Raw genomic sequence first — 17,605 nt, 5'->3', positions numbered from 1 at the left:
GTTAGTTATGGCAGAACTAGTTCAGTGTTACGCGCTTGCAATTTCTTCAGCACAGACTCTGCGTGTTTGGTGCAAGAAATGAGCAGCATCGACATACTTACCGACCGTCCATCGTAATTCATAACAATAATGGATATTGTTGCCCAGAATAATATATCTCGAAAGGCGTGGGTACATTTATTAAACGTCCGGAAAGGTCTAGCCTTATTCTCCGCTACGTCCTTAAGGCGTATAAGCGCTAAGCGCGCGTGTAATATGGAGGGGATGACAATTGTCTCTCGAAGGCCTGCTGGTTCTGCTAGCCTCGAGAAATCACATTCTTGGCCGTTTTTATCACTTTTCCATTGCGGCTATTCCAGCCACGAAGCCAAAAAGGAAGAAGTAAATAACTATGAGCACTACCCGACCATTTTTCGGTGCAGCACGCCCTATACAATGACAATCCGGTCGTCGCGAGTTACGCCAGAGCATCAGTCTTCCGCGAAGTGGTTAGGTTGGGAACTGCGTGCGGGATACAAATGAAAGCATTGACGAGTTGCACGGCGTGGCACCAAGGGACGGAAATTACTTTCCGCCTGCCGAACGCCCGTGTAATTTGCCAGAGAGCGAAGGATTTCGCTGACATATCGCCGCAGTGGAAACCACCCATCACCCAGTGTGTGTGCGTGTGTGTGTGTGCGTGTGCGCTCACACGAACACCGCGCCCATCATAACTGTCTCGAAAACGCTGCTTCTGAATGTCTATCGTGGGCGTTACCGCGTCCGTTGCTTAGAAGCGCTGGGAAAAAGCGAAGCGGCTTCTCCTCCGTACCTTTCACTTTCCTTCTTTTTTGGTTGACCGGTGTTTTGGCCGGGTTCTCTCACAACAGCGAGCTGCTGATGCGGAGAGAGGATTTTAAACGCCCATTTTCGTTGCGGTACAGTACACGGCCTACCTGAGGAGCTCCCGCAACGTAACACGTTGTTTCACAACTTTGTTGTCTTTTGCTCGGAGCGTTGAGCGGATGAAAATAAAGGCAAGAAAAATAATGAAATAACTTAAATAATAGAACTTTGGCTCCAGACGAATACGCGTAGAGAACGTCAACAAGCGAGCATCTTTGTCGCGGGTGACCCGATTAGCGATAATGGTTGGTCACCTTCACACACTGCGCCGACGCGAAAACGCTTCGCGGCTCGTACGTGGACCGAGTCACGCTGAGAGGGTCGCCACCGCCTTTCCTTCCATTTCTACACTAACGCTACCAAAAAATTAAATTTTAACTGGGACCTGGCCAGGATTGTTGTCAGAGAAAACCTCCGCAAGAAGTGGGGGGGGGGGGGGGATTCCTCGACGTGATGGCCCTATACGGGCTCAACGAATTAGCCCGCGCGTTGCTGAGGAGGCAAAAAAAAAAAATAAGAATGTTTGTCACGTTATTTTCGGTCACTCGGATTAGGGCAAGGAAAGAAGAATGTTAGTGAGAAAACTTGCAATTGCGGAAGGGGCGCCTCTTAAGAATCAGAAGCGGTTACTTGGACCGTGGCCCGCAAGTCGTGAATATAACATTGATGCTTGGGCGAGTTGGTACGACATACTTGAATAAAAACAGCGCAAAACACGTAGGCTCAGTAAAATAACTGGTCGTCTGTCTTTTGCGCTGTCTTTAACAGCGAAGCTGTTCAGCAAATCGTTCCTTGTTCAGCCCGTAGCAAAACACTATTATCATCATAAACGGGTATGCGCCACAGAAATTGGGTAAATCCCACTGTACACAACTTCCACTAAAAATGAAGAAGGCACAGCCAGCCCAACAAATGGCTACGAAGCGACGGCGGCGAGCCGAAGACCGCGAGTACATACAAGGAGAGAATACTAGGGAACGGGAAAGGCAACGGCGGTTTCGAGAAGACCCCGAAGCGATGGAAGGCCTACGCCAACGACGACGTGCCCGTAGATCTATGAGAGGCGCGAACTCTTGGTTTCAGCGCGAGATTCTGTCTCTGAAGTTTGGACGTCCGTGTCGTGTCTGTGACTGTGTGTGGTTTAACTCGAACCTCTATGCGCTAAGAATCGACGTAGGAACAAATTATCCTCACCTACCTAAAGCCTAGGTACGACCTAGAAGCAACCTAGAAACAACCTGCACTACCTAGCTAAGGCCTAAAAAACAACCTAGAAGCAACTAGATTAGTCTTCAGCATCGTCCAGTTTCAGTGTTTCAAGCCTTGCGCGGCTTAGTGCAAGCTTCACATGATTTTTTATTCAAGTATGCTGTGCACCTGAGCCATAGCCAAAGTCCTAAGAGGGGGGCGCGAAATCTGCCCCGTACATTGACCCTTAGTCACCTAGAGGGGGGGCGCAAGATTCCCCATACATTGACTTAGTGGTTGGGAGGGCGCTGCGACAACCTTCGCCCCCCCTAATGTGGAACCCTGCGCACGCCTATGCAAATCGCAGGCGTTGAATGTGGCTTCCGTGTCAGAAATCGGAAACGCGTCGCTCTCCTTAATCGCAAACTTTGCGGTGTGAACGTCATCCATTCTTCACACGCATGCCGTATAAATCGGATAGCGTCTTTATAAGAGCCTCTGTCTCTCTTGCGCATGCTGGACCAACTTTTGTGGTACGTGTTATGTTCTAATCACGGAGTGGTAACGCGGAGAACCCGTAAAACATTTATATCAGATCCGTGGCAATTATGCAGTCTTAATATCACATGTGTGTACTTACGTGTATGATAACATATTGTCGCACTAAATATTTTACAATAGTTATAGCGTTTTTTGGGGCTTCTAAAGACTTCGGCCGTACACAGGTCGTTTTACACATTTAGTCAAGACCAAGCCATGCCTTCGAAAACGAAACAAGTGTAGGATACACCAGAGTGCTGGTGTATCCTACGACTTGCAATCCTCCAACAGAACAAAGTCGTGGCTTTTGCGAGCAGCAGCGCAAACTCGCGTGCTATTTCAAAAGTCCGATACACGAGAGCAGACGAGAGTCAAGCTAAGCGGAAACGCCGCCGGACGCCGCGCGCATGCGCCGCAGCCTCCGTTTCCCTGGAACGAAGCAGCGCCGCATCTCAGGCTTTACCTTTTACCTCAGAAACAAACGGGAATTTACAATAACATACATATTCAAATTTTCAGCCCTCGTTCTGGTGCGTGTAAAAGATTAGACTACGTACAACGAAGTTGCTGCTCGTGCTCCTCACTTCGTTGTCCTCTGTCAATATTCTGGATCCACCGGCTTTTAGTCGTGACAATATCAGTGAAAATGCCTGTTATGTTCTGAACTGCGGCAAATGAACAGAAGTGTGTACTTTAGAACTTTCAGTGAAATACAAAAATTTTTTAGTTTTCCATGTGACTTGTAATTCGTAGCGAATTGTAAGTTTAACCTAACATGCGTCGGAAAGTGCCAATAGAACTGCGTAGCTCAAGACAACGGACGTTGCATATATATATACAACGCAGGCGGGATAATGGCATGGCAAAACTCGCATAGCGGCATATTGCCAACGTCGTGTTAAGCAATTTACGGGCCCTATAAAACTGCCGTATTTGCTCTGTGAATTTACAGCCGGTCGACGTCGACCAACCTCCATACACCGCTCGCGCGACACCTTATCCTCCCCATCGGCGCATCACAAACGTTCTTTACTTTCCAACATCGTGAACGAAGTGCTGAGCGCAGTATAACATGTCCGTTTCAAGTCAAGTGTTTATGGCCTGATAACGTATTTTCGCCCTTGCCTTTCTGTTTCGTGCTTCCCGACAGGGCTGACGAACCTAGCGGCAGCGACTACTCGATTGCGGATGACATGCCTGGATTCCTGTGGCGGATACCGAGGTAGGTGATTTCATACTATCGCCCCTATTGCATGCGGTCTGTCTCGTATCACTTTTGTGGAAAGCGCCGCGCGGCCATGCGATTTCTTTCTTGTATTGTTTGTGCTATAGCAGAAGAAGTGTTGCTGAGGGTTGGTGGGACGCTCTATAGTGATGGACATTTACAGCAGAGCTGTGAAGGCGGCCGTTCGTCCGTTTCGCGATGTAGACAAGAAACTATCATCATCATGCCGGCGCGCGGTCTCTTCGTCATCTTCATGTTCTGCTTCGCTCCTCGTACACGTGCTCCCGGCGCGCGCTCTGCCGCTGCGCCGATTTGTCCGGCGTGGGATGCAGTAACACGGATGTGAGAGAGAAAGAAAGAAAGAAAGAAAGAAAGAAAGAAAGAAAGAAAGAAAGAAAGAAAGAAAGAAAGAAAGAAAGAAAGAAAGAGAACTCGATACAAGGAAAGAGGGCAATAGAGAGAAATAAAGGGAAGAGAGAGAAAGAAAGATAGACAGACGGAGAAAGAAATGCACAGAGAAAGGAAGAATGGAAAGAAAACAGACACAAAAAGACATAGACAAGAAAGAGATCAAGACAGAAAGAGAAAGTAAGGAAGGAAGAGAGAGAAACAAACAAAGAGGAAGAAAGAAATAGAGAGACAGAAAAAAAGATAGAAAGAAAGATTAAGCGAGGAACAGAGAGAGGGAGAGCAAGAAAGGGAAGAAATATAAAAAATGAAAGAGTGAGAAAGAGAGAGAAAGAAAGAAATGGAAAGAAACGGAGACAAAAAGATATTTTAATTAATTAAGCTACTTGGTGCTGTTATTGCCAAGCGATACCCGATCGAACCCGATGGATACCTAGCCAATCGTCGTGATTTACAATGTGATCACGTGAATACTTCTTGCATCGGCGTGCGAATGCGCGTGTGCCTAGTCCAAGCCAGGACCAGCCGAGTGCCGACAAGCTCTGCTGTGCCCCAGCTTTGCGCGACTCAGTGCAAGCTGTGGAATTTTAACACGAAAGTATTTTATGCCGGGGTCCACCAAGACTTCAGTGACGTATTTCCGTCACGGAAATGACGTCGAAAAAATGAACACGATCAGATTGCAATAAAAACCTTAGGGAAAAGTTGACCTATAACCAGATCTACCAGCAACGTGCCTTGTTCAGAAAAAATATTTAACTTTCGTCATACCTAGTCTCTAAAACATCTGCCGGTATTAGAAGCACCTGACAATATTTTTGCGTGCATCTGTGTGCTTCAAGAACTTGGGTTCTTTTTTTCTATCCGCTTCCTTGTGGAAAAACACATGTTACGCGAGGAAGCGTATACGCAAATACGAAGCTACATGCAGGTGTCGGCGACTTTCAAAGGTTGTCAGCGGAGTCAAGCTCTGCGTTTTGCCAAGTAGGTGTCTGCCTAGTTTTCATTAGACACGACCCGTTGGACTCGCTAGACCATTTGCTCGTGATCTACTAGAAACCGTATGTTATATCGCGCGCTCCTTTCCAATAATTTTCACCAAAAGCGTCGTCAATCCGCTGTTGCATGCATACAACCACGTTCAGCTCATGGTTTTATGTTCGTTTTGTCTCTCTCGAGCCTGAGCGTGCGTGGGAAATGTTCAGCTAATATCAACTTACTGTGAATGCGGCCGTTCAAAGATAAGGCGAGAGTGCTGCTGCACTTTATGCGTTGGGCGTTCCTGTCCCAAGGGGGAAGTGCTTCAGCGCTGACATAAGCCTAACACGATATGTTTCGTCTCCCTTCCCAACAAAGAAAATGCTTGCAGCGCGGCTTACTAGTCATTGCGAACAAAAGGTTAATGCGCTCCTGTTGTTGATTAAAAAACAAACAAGGGTAACTCTTAAAACAATAGAAGCTTAAAAATGCAAAGACATGTGCATCAGTTGCACCTCGGTATACCATTCTCTGAAAAATCTCACCTCTAGACCTTGGACATTGACCTCGAGCGGAAGTTCAAGAGAAAAAAGTAAAGTCATCTTTGTCTATTTTGTTTTGCGTTGGGTCTCATTTATTCATCACAGCTGTTGGATCGCATGGGCCTGTTAGGCGACACTACATAAGTTGCAGCCCAGCGTTTGTGTGCGTCTTTCTTTGTGTGTGTGTAAGTTTTGTTTAAGAGCGCTGCTTCATTATTACGATGTCCAGTAAATTTTGTCATTAGAAACTGATGATTCCATACATCGCTACATGCTTGCCAATATGTACCTTTTGTATATGCCGATGTGAACTGTGTATGAACGAAAGTGTGTCTGGGGCTATTCGTTGATATGCCTTCCACTGCCGCGGTGACTTACTATAATAGGATCGGCATTCCAGCGGGGTTTGTTCAAGACAATTGTCTTTGACCAACGTCAGTTACCGCAGCGATCTTCCTCTCTACACTCTATACCAGGCCCGTAGCTAGGAATTCTTTTTCGGCAAGGGAGGGGGGGGGGGGGGCATTTGCTGAAGGCCTTGATTTTTAAAAAAAACACCTATTTTCATTATTTATTTTTGGTAAGACGCCCCCATCCATCAAAACTTCGTTGGGGTGGGGGGGCAGGTCTCCCCCTCCCCTGGCTACCGGCCTGCTGTATACAAAGGTCCAATACAATATGCCACAAGCGACCAAGCGACCAGCCGACGAAGAAGAAGTGAGAGATTTTATTAGGAGGAGGCAGAGAGGTCAGCCTGAGCTTGTGCGCTCTGGCCTGCTACTCTGCACGAGGAAAAGGGAAAGGGGGAAGACCAGTGATGATGATGATGATGATTCGGACAGGAGGAGGCGATGCGTTGTACAATAACCACGCATCGCAGTGGTTTTCTTAAAGTCTAGTGTCCAGAGCAGTACTCTTCAGAAAGTCTATAAATGCCCTTGTAGCAGTTCTTGACGCTGTCATGGTTAGACATTGCGGGCGATGGGCTAGTTTCACGAGAGTTTTCACACCGATGCCTGCCAACGTAGAAGCCAGCGTCCGGCCAATGAAAGTTTCTGTTTTGCCAACGCAGACGAGACCGACGACGCCGTAGCGCGCGCTACGGAAGACGTCGTCATGGAAGGCCGTCTCCTGGACAGCCCCGACTCGGACGTGTGTCCTCCGGGCCTCGGCGTGGCCGCGGGCATGTACGGCATGCAGCCGCCACCGCCCGAAGAGGAGCGGGCCGCAGTCGAAGGCTGCTGCAGCGGAGCGCAACACTCCTCGGAACCCGCCGACTCCGCAGCGCTTCTCGAAGGAGCGGGCAGCGACATGGACACCATTCCGGAGGAAGAGACCGGCAGCGAGCTGCTGACTGAGAGCAGCCAGCTGGACAGTGACAGGTCCGAACCAGAGGACTCGTCCGAGTCACCCTTGCCCAGAGACACGCCCGAAGAAGGGTCCGGTGAGTACCCGCTTTTGTCTCGACCGACATAGTAAACGCACCGCACCCTACAGAGACGGGGACTACAGACGACTATTCCCACTTTAAGCGGGAATAGCTGCTTGTCCCGCAAGTAGCTCCTTTTAAGAGATTTCTCGTGCACATTCACAGAGCGAACAAATGAACGTTCACATCACACGCGCAAATAATTCTACGAGAACTCTGGGAAATGCAGTAAAGTGCTTTCAGAACTGTGATTCTACACATGGGTGTTGGAAGCACCCGGTGGCTCTTGCAAATTAGTAGTCGATGACCAATTTCCTAGTGAAACATTTTCGATGTATATATATAGTATGTCCACGAAATAACGCATGCGGATCATGCCAACCGTGGGGCTCCGATAGCATATGTAATGTCACTGATGTTTTAGACACGTAATCAGCAACTGAAGAGCCACAATTTGCTTGAAGTCACGCCGACGTCAAGGGACATGACGTCACAACGAGGACTCATCACTGAGGGATTGACAGGTAAGGTCATTCGGTAGTTTTAAACATGATTATGAACCTTTTTATTGTCCCTGTTCCTGCTTGGAACGATATTTATCTTTGCTATTTGTTGCATGCAAGCGGCAATCGTGATTTTTAAGAAGCAACTGAAACTTTAGCATCCTGCCCAAAAAAACTGTGCCTAGATTTTTAGTCCATACAGAGCATGTTATGCTTCGTTGTTGGGGGGAACGAAGAAAGAGAGGACAATGTAAAGGAAATGAAATCACGAGAACGTTTCGTACTTTTGAACTTTGATTACATAGCATAGTCTGCAAGTAAGATATCTTCCCCTGGTTCCCAAATTGACGGTGCCGACTAGGTCATGTCAAACGAGGAACGGAAACGCACTGTCCGGGCGATGTTGAGTAACGTACGCCTCCATCGCACTTCCGCAATCACGGCTGTCAAAGACGAAACAAAAGCTCAGACAGACTTGAAAACGGACTGCGCTTATCTAAGGAATGCTCTTTATAGGGCGGCGTCGCGTACGGGTCACGGTGTTAGCATCGCCGAGATAACAATAAGAAAGCAATATGGAATAGCCCGACCCTCGATGCGTGCGCGGAGGAGCCTACGCCTTGCATTACTCGCAACGAATGGCCAGTTCGCGTACGCACTCAGCGACTGTATAGCTTTCGTCCCGAGTGTATATGAGAGTCTTTTTTTTTTTTTTCGATGCACCATCTGCTTGATCAAGCAGCCCACACTGTGGCGCCCCCTGCGCGTTGTGCGTGAGCATTCCGGTCGTCAGGGCTTCCCACGGGGCGGAGGCCTCCGCAAGCAGGTGCTCGATATGCAATCTCGCGGACCGCGCAGCGGCCGCTCGTGCTGCCCACAGAGAGAGGCACGCGCACTCGTGCCTCGCCAGATCCCGGACCAGATTAGCCGGAAGTGGAGACAGGGCGCATGCGCGCAGCGCCGTATATAGTCGACCACGTTCGAAGTCCTTCCATACCACTTTTTTGTTTATCTCGTTTACCCCCTGCCTTACCGACAATGTCGAACGCACGCATTGCTCGCATTGCCGTCCGGCTGTATGTGGACAGCGGTATGTGTGGTAGCTCTCCCGAATGCCGCAGTACGTTTTTTCTTTTTGTGCTTTGGTGTCCGCGCTTTGTTTTCTCCTCATTCCGGTCCGCCTTTTTATCTCGTTTTTCCGCGCCGCGTTTCTGCGTTATACATCAGCTCGATGGCCGAACTAGTTCTCGTTACGCTGGCACCTCCGACTGGCCCAGTTGTTATTCCGGAACACCGAGCGGTGATAGAAATCGCGTCACGTTGGCGTCCTTAACTCTGATTGAGGAAAAAGAAAAAAGCGGAGGACCGCTGTGCGCAGAAGGGCTGAACACCAATCTGCGGTCAACAAGGTGTCGTGCATTCCCATACCGAAAGCCACCTAATATAGAGAGGTTACAGTACTTCACGATCGCAAGATCCGGGGCACCGTGCAATACCACATTTAAAGGGACACTAAAGGCAAATATTAAGTCGACGTTGATTGTTGAAATAGCGGTCCAGAAACCTCGTAGCGCTGCTTTTGTGCCAAGGAAGTGCTTATTTTGAAATAAAATCACGTTTTTAGTGGTCCGCATCGCGTTAGCGCGCTTCAAATCTCCCGCCTGAAAATACGACTCTCATACGTCACTGCTGCCATGCCCAACGTTGCCCGCTTTTACTGCGCGGCCGCCGACACTAGTAGCAGCCGAGCGGAAGTAGCGGGACCCACAGTAGCAACAACGGCGCTGCGGCAAAGACTTGCTCGGATGGGCACATTCAAAGCCGTCACCAAGTTGCGGTTGGTCTCGTAATCCTCAGTACGAAAGTGCAGCGAGCACACACGCAGAGGTTTTGACTGTTTAGCACACTGGCGCAATGGCATGACACTAAGCACCCAGTGAAAAGACACACCGGTTTCCTTGCTGCAGCACTGGCGTTGTGCACCATTCGGGCATCTGGCAATATCACACGCATGCGGCATTTTGTCGAACTTTCTGTCAGAGCGACCTTCACGAGCGCGCAAAACACGCACGGCAGTACGCGATCCCGAAACTACCACTGAGACGGGCGAGGCACAGCTCGGCGAAAACGGAACCTTTGAACCACGCGCGCCGTTCCCCATGGCAACGCCACGGAGGTTTTGTTTTCCGTGAATCAAGCGGAAACGAACAAACAGCATTTTATTACGTCTTTTGGTGCTCGGAATGTTCTTTTTTTACTGCTGCTTGTTTGATTACTAGTGATTTATTGTAGGCCGACTTCCCTACGTCATCGGGATCACTTCGAAAATGTCCCACTCGTGGCGCTCGTCATGTGATACATTTAGCTTAATTTCTCGGTAAGTAGGGCACTGCTGTTGATAATATTGCCGTTTTAGAAGTTGTCATACATTGGGCTTTCACTCTAACATAAATTGTTATTTGCCTTTAGTGTCCCTTTAAGTATAATCGTGGCGTTCAAGTTATGTATTTAGATGCTGGGAGAGTTCGATGAACGAGCTTGTTCAGTTTCATCCCAACTAGCGCAGTTTATCTGCCATCGTTGCTCTTCGGCCTAACGTAAACGATACACAAATCGTGTTCTACACGGGTAGAGAGAGACGCAGAGGGAGGGGCTACCTTTTTGAGTAGTTTCAAGACATTTGATGCCTTATTCAAAGTTTACTTACTTGTCCTTATCCATTTAGGGCATAGTAACTTCCTCTAACGAAACATCGATAATATTTATGCATGTCAATACGTTTTCGCTATCAACACGGGCACCAGTGTGGAAACAACAAGTAGACTCGCGAATTCAACGCCCGTAAACATCTCTCTTGCTCTGGCATTAGATAGTCGCAGTTTTTCGTCGATTGCGAAAAATATGCTACCTGCCCTCATTTCACCTATGATCGAGGTGTGGGCAATAGCGGGGGAATTCGTGCAGTCGGCACATTTGCCCCTCACGTAGACCTCGCTATTGCATTGTATTGGCATCGCACGCAGACATGCGACGGGCAGCTCAAGTACGAGACCTATGCGATTAGACGCCTTTCTAAGTAATCGCGTGCTGGGTCAAGAGTGCAGATATAGAGACGGCTGGTCGCATTCCGTTTGTTCTTTAAAATTTCTACCGTAGATTTACTTATACGTGTTTACGCTATAGGGACACGCGAATGTTCAAAATCTCGAATGTCAGTTGAAAAGCCTCGTGCAGTTCGATTTGTGAATCAGGTATTGTATATGATTGAATTATGTTATGTTCTCCCCCCCCTCTCTCTCTCTCTATCCAACAGTAGGGCTGCGAAGGGTAGGGAGAAAGCGATGGAAGCGAAGACGTTTCCAAACGCTCATAATGCAGGAAATCTGAGGGCGATGCTCAGACACAACAGTCTCATCACCATGATTCTTTTAGTGATGATCGTGACACCGTGGCGATCTCTTTTAAAGCAACATGTCGTGCTGTGATATCACACTTCTCTCCTTCAACGAATCCAACTCCGCACGCGCATTGGTGACGTGATGTCCCTTTGTTTAATTACACTGACAATTTGGTACCTGAGATAACTGCAGCCAGTTCCTACTTAAAAATTTCCGAGTCATCCGGACGTCCAAACGTGAAAAATCATTGCATGCACGAGTAAATACGAGTCATATTTCATGCCAAACGGACTATATGTAGAATTGGTAGTTCACGTTGCCTAAAAACTGCAAAATTAATATGCGATATTTCATTTCGTTTTCAAATTTGGCTGTTGGGAAACTAGCTCCTCGTTCGCACGTATGCATTCGATGATTCTCCCGCTGTTGTACTCACAAGCGCTGTGCCAATTGTATGTGCGAACTCACGTGCCACTTTTAAACAATTTCGTTGAGTGAAACTGTATAACACGATGAAACGTGGAAACTTGGGCGAGTTGGTAGGACATAATTGAATATAAGAACAGACAAAGACTGACTGACACACAGCGCTGTGTGGTGTGTTTTCTTCGCCAGTCTTTGTCTGTTGCGCTGTCCTTATATTCAATTACGTATAGCACGACGTCTCAGAAAGCAGCCTCTTAAACAAACAGGGGCGCAGCGATGGCAAAATTGCAAATAATTTCGTCGTAGCACTTTTTATGCGCATTTACTACGCGCGATCAAAAGTCAATGAAGTACGCAGTCAGCTAAAAAGCCTCTTCTAGCTTCAGTACAAATTTACGCAGTAAGCACTGTCATTATTGAAGAACGAAAGTTGAAATAGCTTATACTTCAGTCTATGAGCCTTTACCTCCAGGCTACTTGTGTCATTCGTGGCATGGTCTATAAGCATAGTTCCTTCATTGTCCGCACGAAGAACATACGGTAATGTGTCAAGGGAGAAACCCATATCAGCAATGCAAAACCTCAAGTGTCCCTGCTATCACTTATTCAGGCACTTCTGGCTATAATTTGCTTCCGAGCTTACCCTATGGTCTCTTTATGTCTACTGTTGGAATTCAAGACGGCATACAGGCCGAGCTGCCAGCAAAGTCACTGCGCTCTGCTAGAATTGTAAAGCATTAGTTCGCTGCTCGAGGCGTTGTTCGCAGGGTTACGCCGGGCGCTGAAAACCGAGGCCGATTCCTTCACCGGCCGTGCCTTATGGGTTACGCCGCGCCAAGATTTCTGGGCCATCAGATACAATGCCCCTAAGTACATGTTCCAAAACGATTTGCCTTTTAGGCATATATGGCATGCTAATGACAGCGCGCGAGCGACAGGGCGCTTTAATTAAGCCGTACTCACGGCGCCCTTAAGGATATGTCTGAGGGTCGGGCGGTGTATAGTGGAGCCACGCAGAGGCCGATTGTTCGCACTGCGCGGATAGCTTCTCGCCGGTCATTTATTAAAACTGTTGGGCGCGTCGCAGTCTACGTTATTTCTTGGCGATAAGCTTGCTCGAAATACGCGTGTTCGCCTGCCGCTATATCGCCGGGCTTCGCCTTCCCTGTAAGGCACCACGGCCGCACGAACAGGTGTCAGCCCAATTACAGCATACGAACGACCTGCCCTTGCTCCCACCAGTAAGTTATTTATGACGGTTCATGAATGCCTCTTAAGCCACAGTGAACGGCGCGTGCGTGGCAGCGTTGCTGCCGCCTCCCCAATTTCACAAAGTGTGCCATTAGTTTCCATCAACGAGATAAAGCGAAATTTCCATCGCTATCAAAACGCGAGCGAGTCTATGGAGGCACGGTTGCGAAGTGCGGCACTCCTATTTTACTGTTTAGCAAATAAGAATCAACGTTTATTACAGCGTCAGAATTTCAGAGTACAGGACTTAACGCTCTTTATAATACACGTGTTTGGCTTAACGAAAGAAGTGTTAATTTTAAGGGCTCGTTTTCTTTGTTATACACATGTCAATGAGCACTAACAGACAATAATGCCAAGGAAAGTATAGGGGATGTTATTAGTAGTAAATGTAAGGCAAATGTGAAGAAAGAAAAGTGGACGAAAAGATAGCTTGCCGCGGGTAGGGACCAAACCTGCGACCTTCGAATAACGCGTCCGATGCTCTACCAACTGAGCTACCGCGGCGGCCATCCCCCCGTCCACTTTATAGGGTATATATGTACATTTAAACGTTGGAGCGTCAGTCAGCGCCGCCAGTAGCCATGACGGCGAGTGTGGAACACTATTTCTCTGCGTCCAACAGGCAAAAGGGACGCAGAAAAATAGTGTTCCACCCTACCCGGGGCAAGCTATCTTTTCATCCACTTCTCTTCCTTCACATTTACCTTACATTTACTAATAAAAACATCCCCTATACTTTCCTTGGCATTATTGTCCGTTAGTGCTCATTCATAACGTGTTTGGCTTAGTTGCATAAAATCGTGTTTGTCACAAAGGCTTCAGCGCTACGTCGGCAATAGACGGAATGAAGTCGGCGGAGACGCGAAGTGTTTTTACCAACGTCGATTTTATTTCTTGTTCTTTTTGCCGCCGTGGTGGCGTTGCGCCGCTAAGCTCGAGGGCGCAGGTTCCATTCCTGGCCATGACGGCCGTAGTTCTACAGTATATATACTATATAAGGGCGAAATGTATAGACACGAGAGCACTTAGATGTAGGTTCCGATTAAGGAACCTTCGATGGTGTGGATAAATCGAAATAGATTGCCAAACTACTAGACGCCTCGTAACCATATCATGTTTTAGCCTCGTCAAAACAACAAAATTGAGGGTTCTTTTAACATGGAAGCTGTTTAAGCTATTGGCAACTTGTGCTCCACCGTGCAGAACTCGTCAGGTGGGTATGCGCCACAGGAATTGGGTATATGGGTATGCGCCCCACTACTGTGTGCAGCAGGTGCGAGTGTCAGACGAAAACGAACACGCCAGAAGGAGAGAGAGAAAGAAGGAGATAGGAAATAGAGAGAAAGAAAGCGATAGAAAGAAAGAGGAAGAGAAAAACAGGGTGCGATAGAGTGAATAAAGACATAAAAAGATAAAAAGACAGAAGAGCATAGACAGAGAGAGAAAGATAGAAACAAAAAAGAGAGAGGAAGAAACAGAGAGATAAAGAGATAGAAAGAAAGAGGAAGCGATAAATAGAGAGGGAGAGAGAGATAAAGGGAAGAAAGAGAAAGAAATATAGAAAGATCGACAAAGGAATAGACATAGTGGGGAAGAAATAAATAGAAAGAAAGAGATACAAAAAAGAGATACACAGAAACAGAGCGAAAGAGAAAGAAATAAAACAAGGAAAAAAACAGGAAAGGCCGCCCAGCTCCGCTCTTCTTTCAGGCGTAACTAATAATTAATATTAATTAATTAATAATGCCATAATTTTCTTATTTCTGTCGCGCTGAAATCATCATTTCGCATCCTTTCGCGCTGCTCTCACTGCCTGCACTGAGCCTAGAAGAAATAATAAAAAAAGGTACATCTTTCAGAACGAGGACTTGAAATATTTTCCCAATAAACAATTTGTCGCAACTAGATACACCACTCGCAGCCAATTTGGCCGCATTTCCCTAACGCCTGCAGCAAGCCCCGGGGGAACATTTTTCTTGGCACAGTGGGCATATGTACACGGGCGACAGTTGGATAACGAATTTGCGGGCCCCCGTAGTCTTTCCTTCGCAGCCTCCTGTTTATTTCTCATTTTGCGACAATATCTGTCTGTGTATAGCTACCGCACTATGCAGTGAGCGCCATTGCGATCGCTTGGACGCGGTCCCAGTTCGTTCGTCTTATCCACTCGCGCACCGCGCGACCAAGGTCTCGTTCTGCGTCGAGACACTTTGCCCACGCGGTTTGCAGTTTTACGCGTCACTTGCCCCTGTCAGTGCATGCCGCCGTTCGCCAACCGTACAGAAGAGAGAGAGAAAAAAAACGCATTTCTCGCAAGGACGCCTGGATTGCAAGGTCGTGTAGATAGTTAAATGTAACGCAAAATAAAAACATAAGGATCGCAGTAAGAACGGTAAAGGACCGCTAAAAACCGCCATATACGGAGTGTATGTGTGTATGTGTTTTTCCTGGCGAACCACCGCGGTGCTCGGATCGAAGGCGATTAAGGAGGGATTTATCGTTCCCTCGTGCCTTGTACGCAAGCGAGCTCAGTGAAATCACTGACGCGTTCGCGAATTTGTCGTCTCCATGCCCGTCGGCTATATATAAGACGTAACACATATGACTGCGTCCTTACCGTACATATGCAAAACGTGCTCTACTTGGATCTAGGCAGCTATAGCTGAAGCCTTGGATGGAATCCCGTTTCGATTATTGTTGATTGTTGTCGTAGGTAGTCTTGTACAAAGGGGAGTGAAGGAAATACCTTCAGGTATGCAGATCGGTGTTTTATTCTTCAATCCGCTTTCCGATCGACACAGATGCCGTGCTCTGCTGCAACGCACTCGATCAGCTGCGTGCGTGATCGTATCTTGCATGTTTTCAATGAACTCTTGCAGCCTCCGGCATATCTTCGTACGTCCCGCGGCGGCATTTTGCCTCGTGTTTAATAAGTACATCGGACAAATTCCTTGCAGGCTTAAATGGAGATCGATTTTGTCAAGCGATAACACTCCGCATCCAGCTCCCCATCGTTTAGCCGTCGTAAGGCTTTGTCGCAATTTAATCTTAATTTGAACTTAATTCATATCATTAGTCAAGCGCAGCACCACAGGAGCCGATAGCCGTGCGGAGCTTAGCGCATTCTCGCCCCCACGAAGATCCGTAGTTTCGAATTACAGCTTCTACAACGAGTGTGGTCTCTATTCGGTACACCTCAAAGCTCGAAGGCACTCTTATCTCAATGCGAAAAGAGCTCGGTATCTGTGCAAAGATAAGCGTGCGAGCAACGGCAAACTCTGCACGCACGCACGAAGCACCTGGATGGCTCAATCATCGACTGCGTTTTCTCCCGTCAGATAAGCAAATGTGGAAACAGTTTTGAGCAAATAGCGCTAAGCAGCTGCGCACACCATCACTAAAATGAAATACCAATTTCTGCTGTACGACGCAAAGCCGTCCGTGTTTTGTGAGATGCGATAATGCTCCCATGAAATTAGTCAGGACGTTCAAGCTTTCGACTTAAATTAAACCAGCGACCCGAACATGTGTCTGCGTGGGAACACCGAGTATCCGAAACACGCGAAAAGTGTTTGACGTCACGGCAATAGGCAAATGTGATTGGATGGAACAGCGATGGCTATGGGTGGAGCTTGTATTTATTCTTAGGTTGCAGCCGATTATAGTAACCTTCCACATACATACATCTACGCGTGCGAATAAAATAAAGCCAACAAGTTCGTCTAGACCGCGCGCGTGGCTTCGTAAGATAGCAGTTCGAACTACGATTGTCTAAATTTAGAAAAATTTAGCCACAATTTGGCCGTTCTCGCTACTCGAACAGATCAGGTCGGCGACAAAGAGCGCGCGAGCTTTCCGTATCTGACACGGAGAGCTTCCGTTTGACTCAACACGTGCATGCTAAAGGAGAGTGATAGCGTTTGCCAACGCACCTGTTTATGCTCACCTTCGTTATCTCATTCGCGCGACTGCGCTCTGAGTCTAAGAGCTATTTAGGAACAGCGCCAGAATTAATCAGAGGAGTGGAATGCGCCGGCTTTTCCGTTCTGGACGTCCCGCCTGCTTTGTTATCTGTGTTGAGGGAGAACCGTTGCATGTACGCCGTGTCCAACATATGCTGGCAGTGGGACGACTGCGCTTATATTGAGCACGAAAAATTCGACTTGAAATTCACTGTGTTACTCTCGTTCTCTTTATTTTTTTCCTTAATTCGTTCCGGGAAAGTAATCGCGCTCTCTTTTTAACACACCCAAGCATTTCCTGCGAACGCTATCGAAGGCCAAGTCTTCAGGAAGGCGAAGAGCTTTGGTTTTATTATTTGAGGTTAAAAGCCTCAGTCTTATTGGCGCGCAGTCATTTCTGTTTTATTTTGTAACCTTGCCAACGACCTAGTTTCATTTCTGGGAGCAAATGTACTAATTAATGATTTGTTCTGCATGAAAATGAATGCATTTACAGCATATTTAATGCTCTGTTCTTTTGGTCGTGAATACGGCGTTTCATTGGGAATAGACGCTCAATAAACGGACAGAAAGCGGCTTGCCTTCTAGAACGCATTGTTTATCCTTTCTCTCCAGCTCGAATGACTTCCATGACTTGCCCTTATGACGTCTCTCTCTCTCCTTCGTGCCGTGCCTAGCTGACAACGAAACTGAAGTGACAAGCTTACTCGTATTACCCACCCAACTTCATAGCGAACTATCTCGACTATCTCGACGAACAGGTATACGGGTGTGCGCGTGTGTGTGTGCGCGCACGAGCGCTAGCCCGGGGTTGTCCTCTTTCCAAGCCCGATTGTTCGCTCTCTATTCACGCTACGTGTAGCCTAC

At 47.5% G+C, this 17,605-nt stretch overlaps 1 protein-coding gene across 1 annotated transcript in view; it reads left to right on the top strand.

The window, feature by feature from the left end:
- Positions 1–7,209, top strand: part of LOC119390371 (uncharacterized) — a 31,499-nt gene extending 24,290 nt beyond the window's left edge. The window contains exons 2-3 of the mRNA XM_037657977.2: positions 3,764–3,835; positions 6,839–7,209. Of these exons, the coding sequence (XP_037513905.1) occupies positions 3,764–3,835; positions 6,839–7,124 (358 nt within the window). The 3' untranslated portion in view covers positions 7,125–7,209. The remainder of the gene's footprint in view (positions 1–3,763; positions 3,836–6,838) is intronic.
- Positions 7,210–17,605: the final 10,396 nt, after the last annotated feature.

The sequence above is a fragment of the Rhipicephalus sanguineus genome, chromosome 4 (assembly GCF_013339695.2).
Source record: "Rhipicephalus sanguineus isolate Rsan-2018 chromosome 4, BIME_Rsan_1.4, whole genome shotgun sequence".
NCBI classification, from domain to species: domain Eukaryota; kingdom Metazoa; phylum Arthropoda; class Arachnida; order Ixodida; family Ixodidae; genus Rhipicephalus; species Rhipicephalus sanguineus.
The sequence above is the reverse complement of the archived record's forward strand: the minus strand, read 5'-3'. Positions and strand labels throughout refer to the sequence as shown.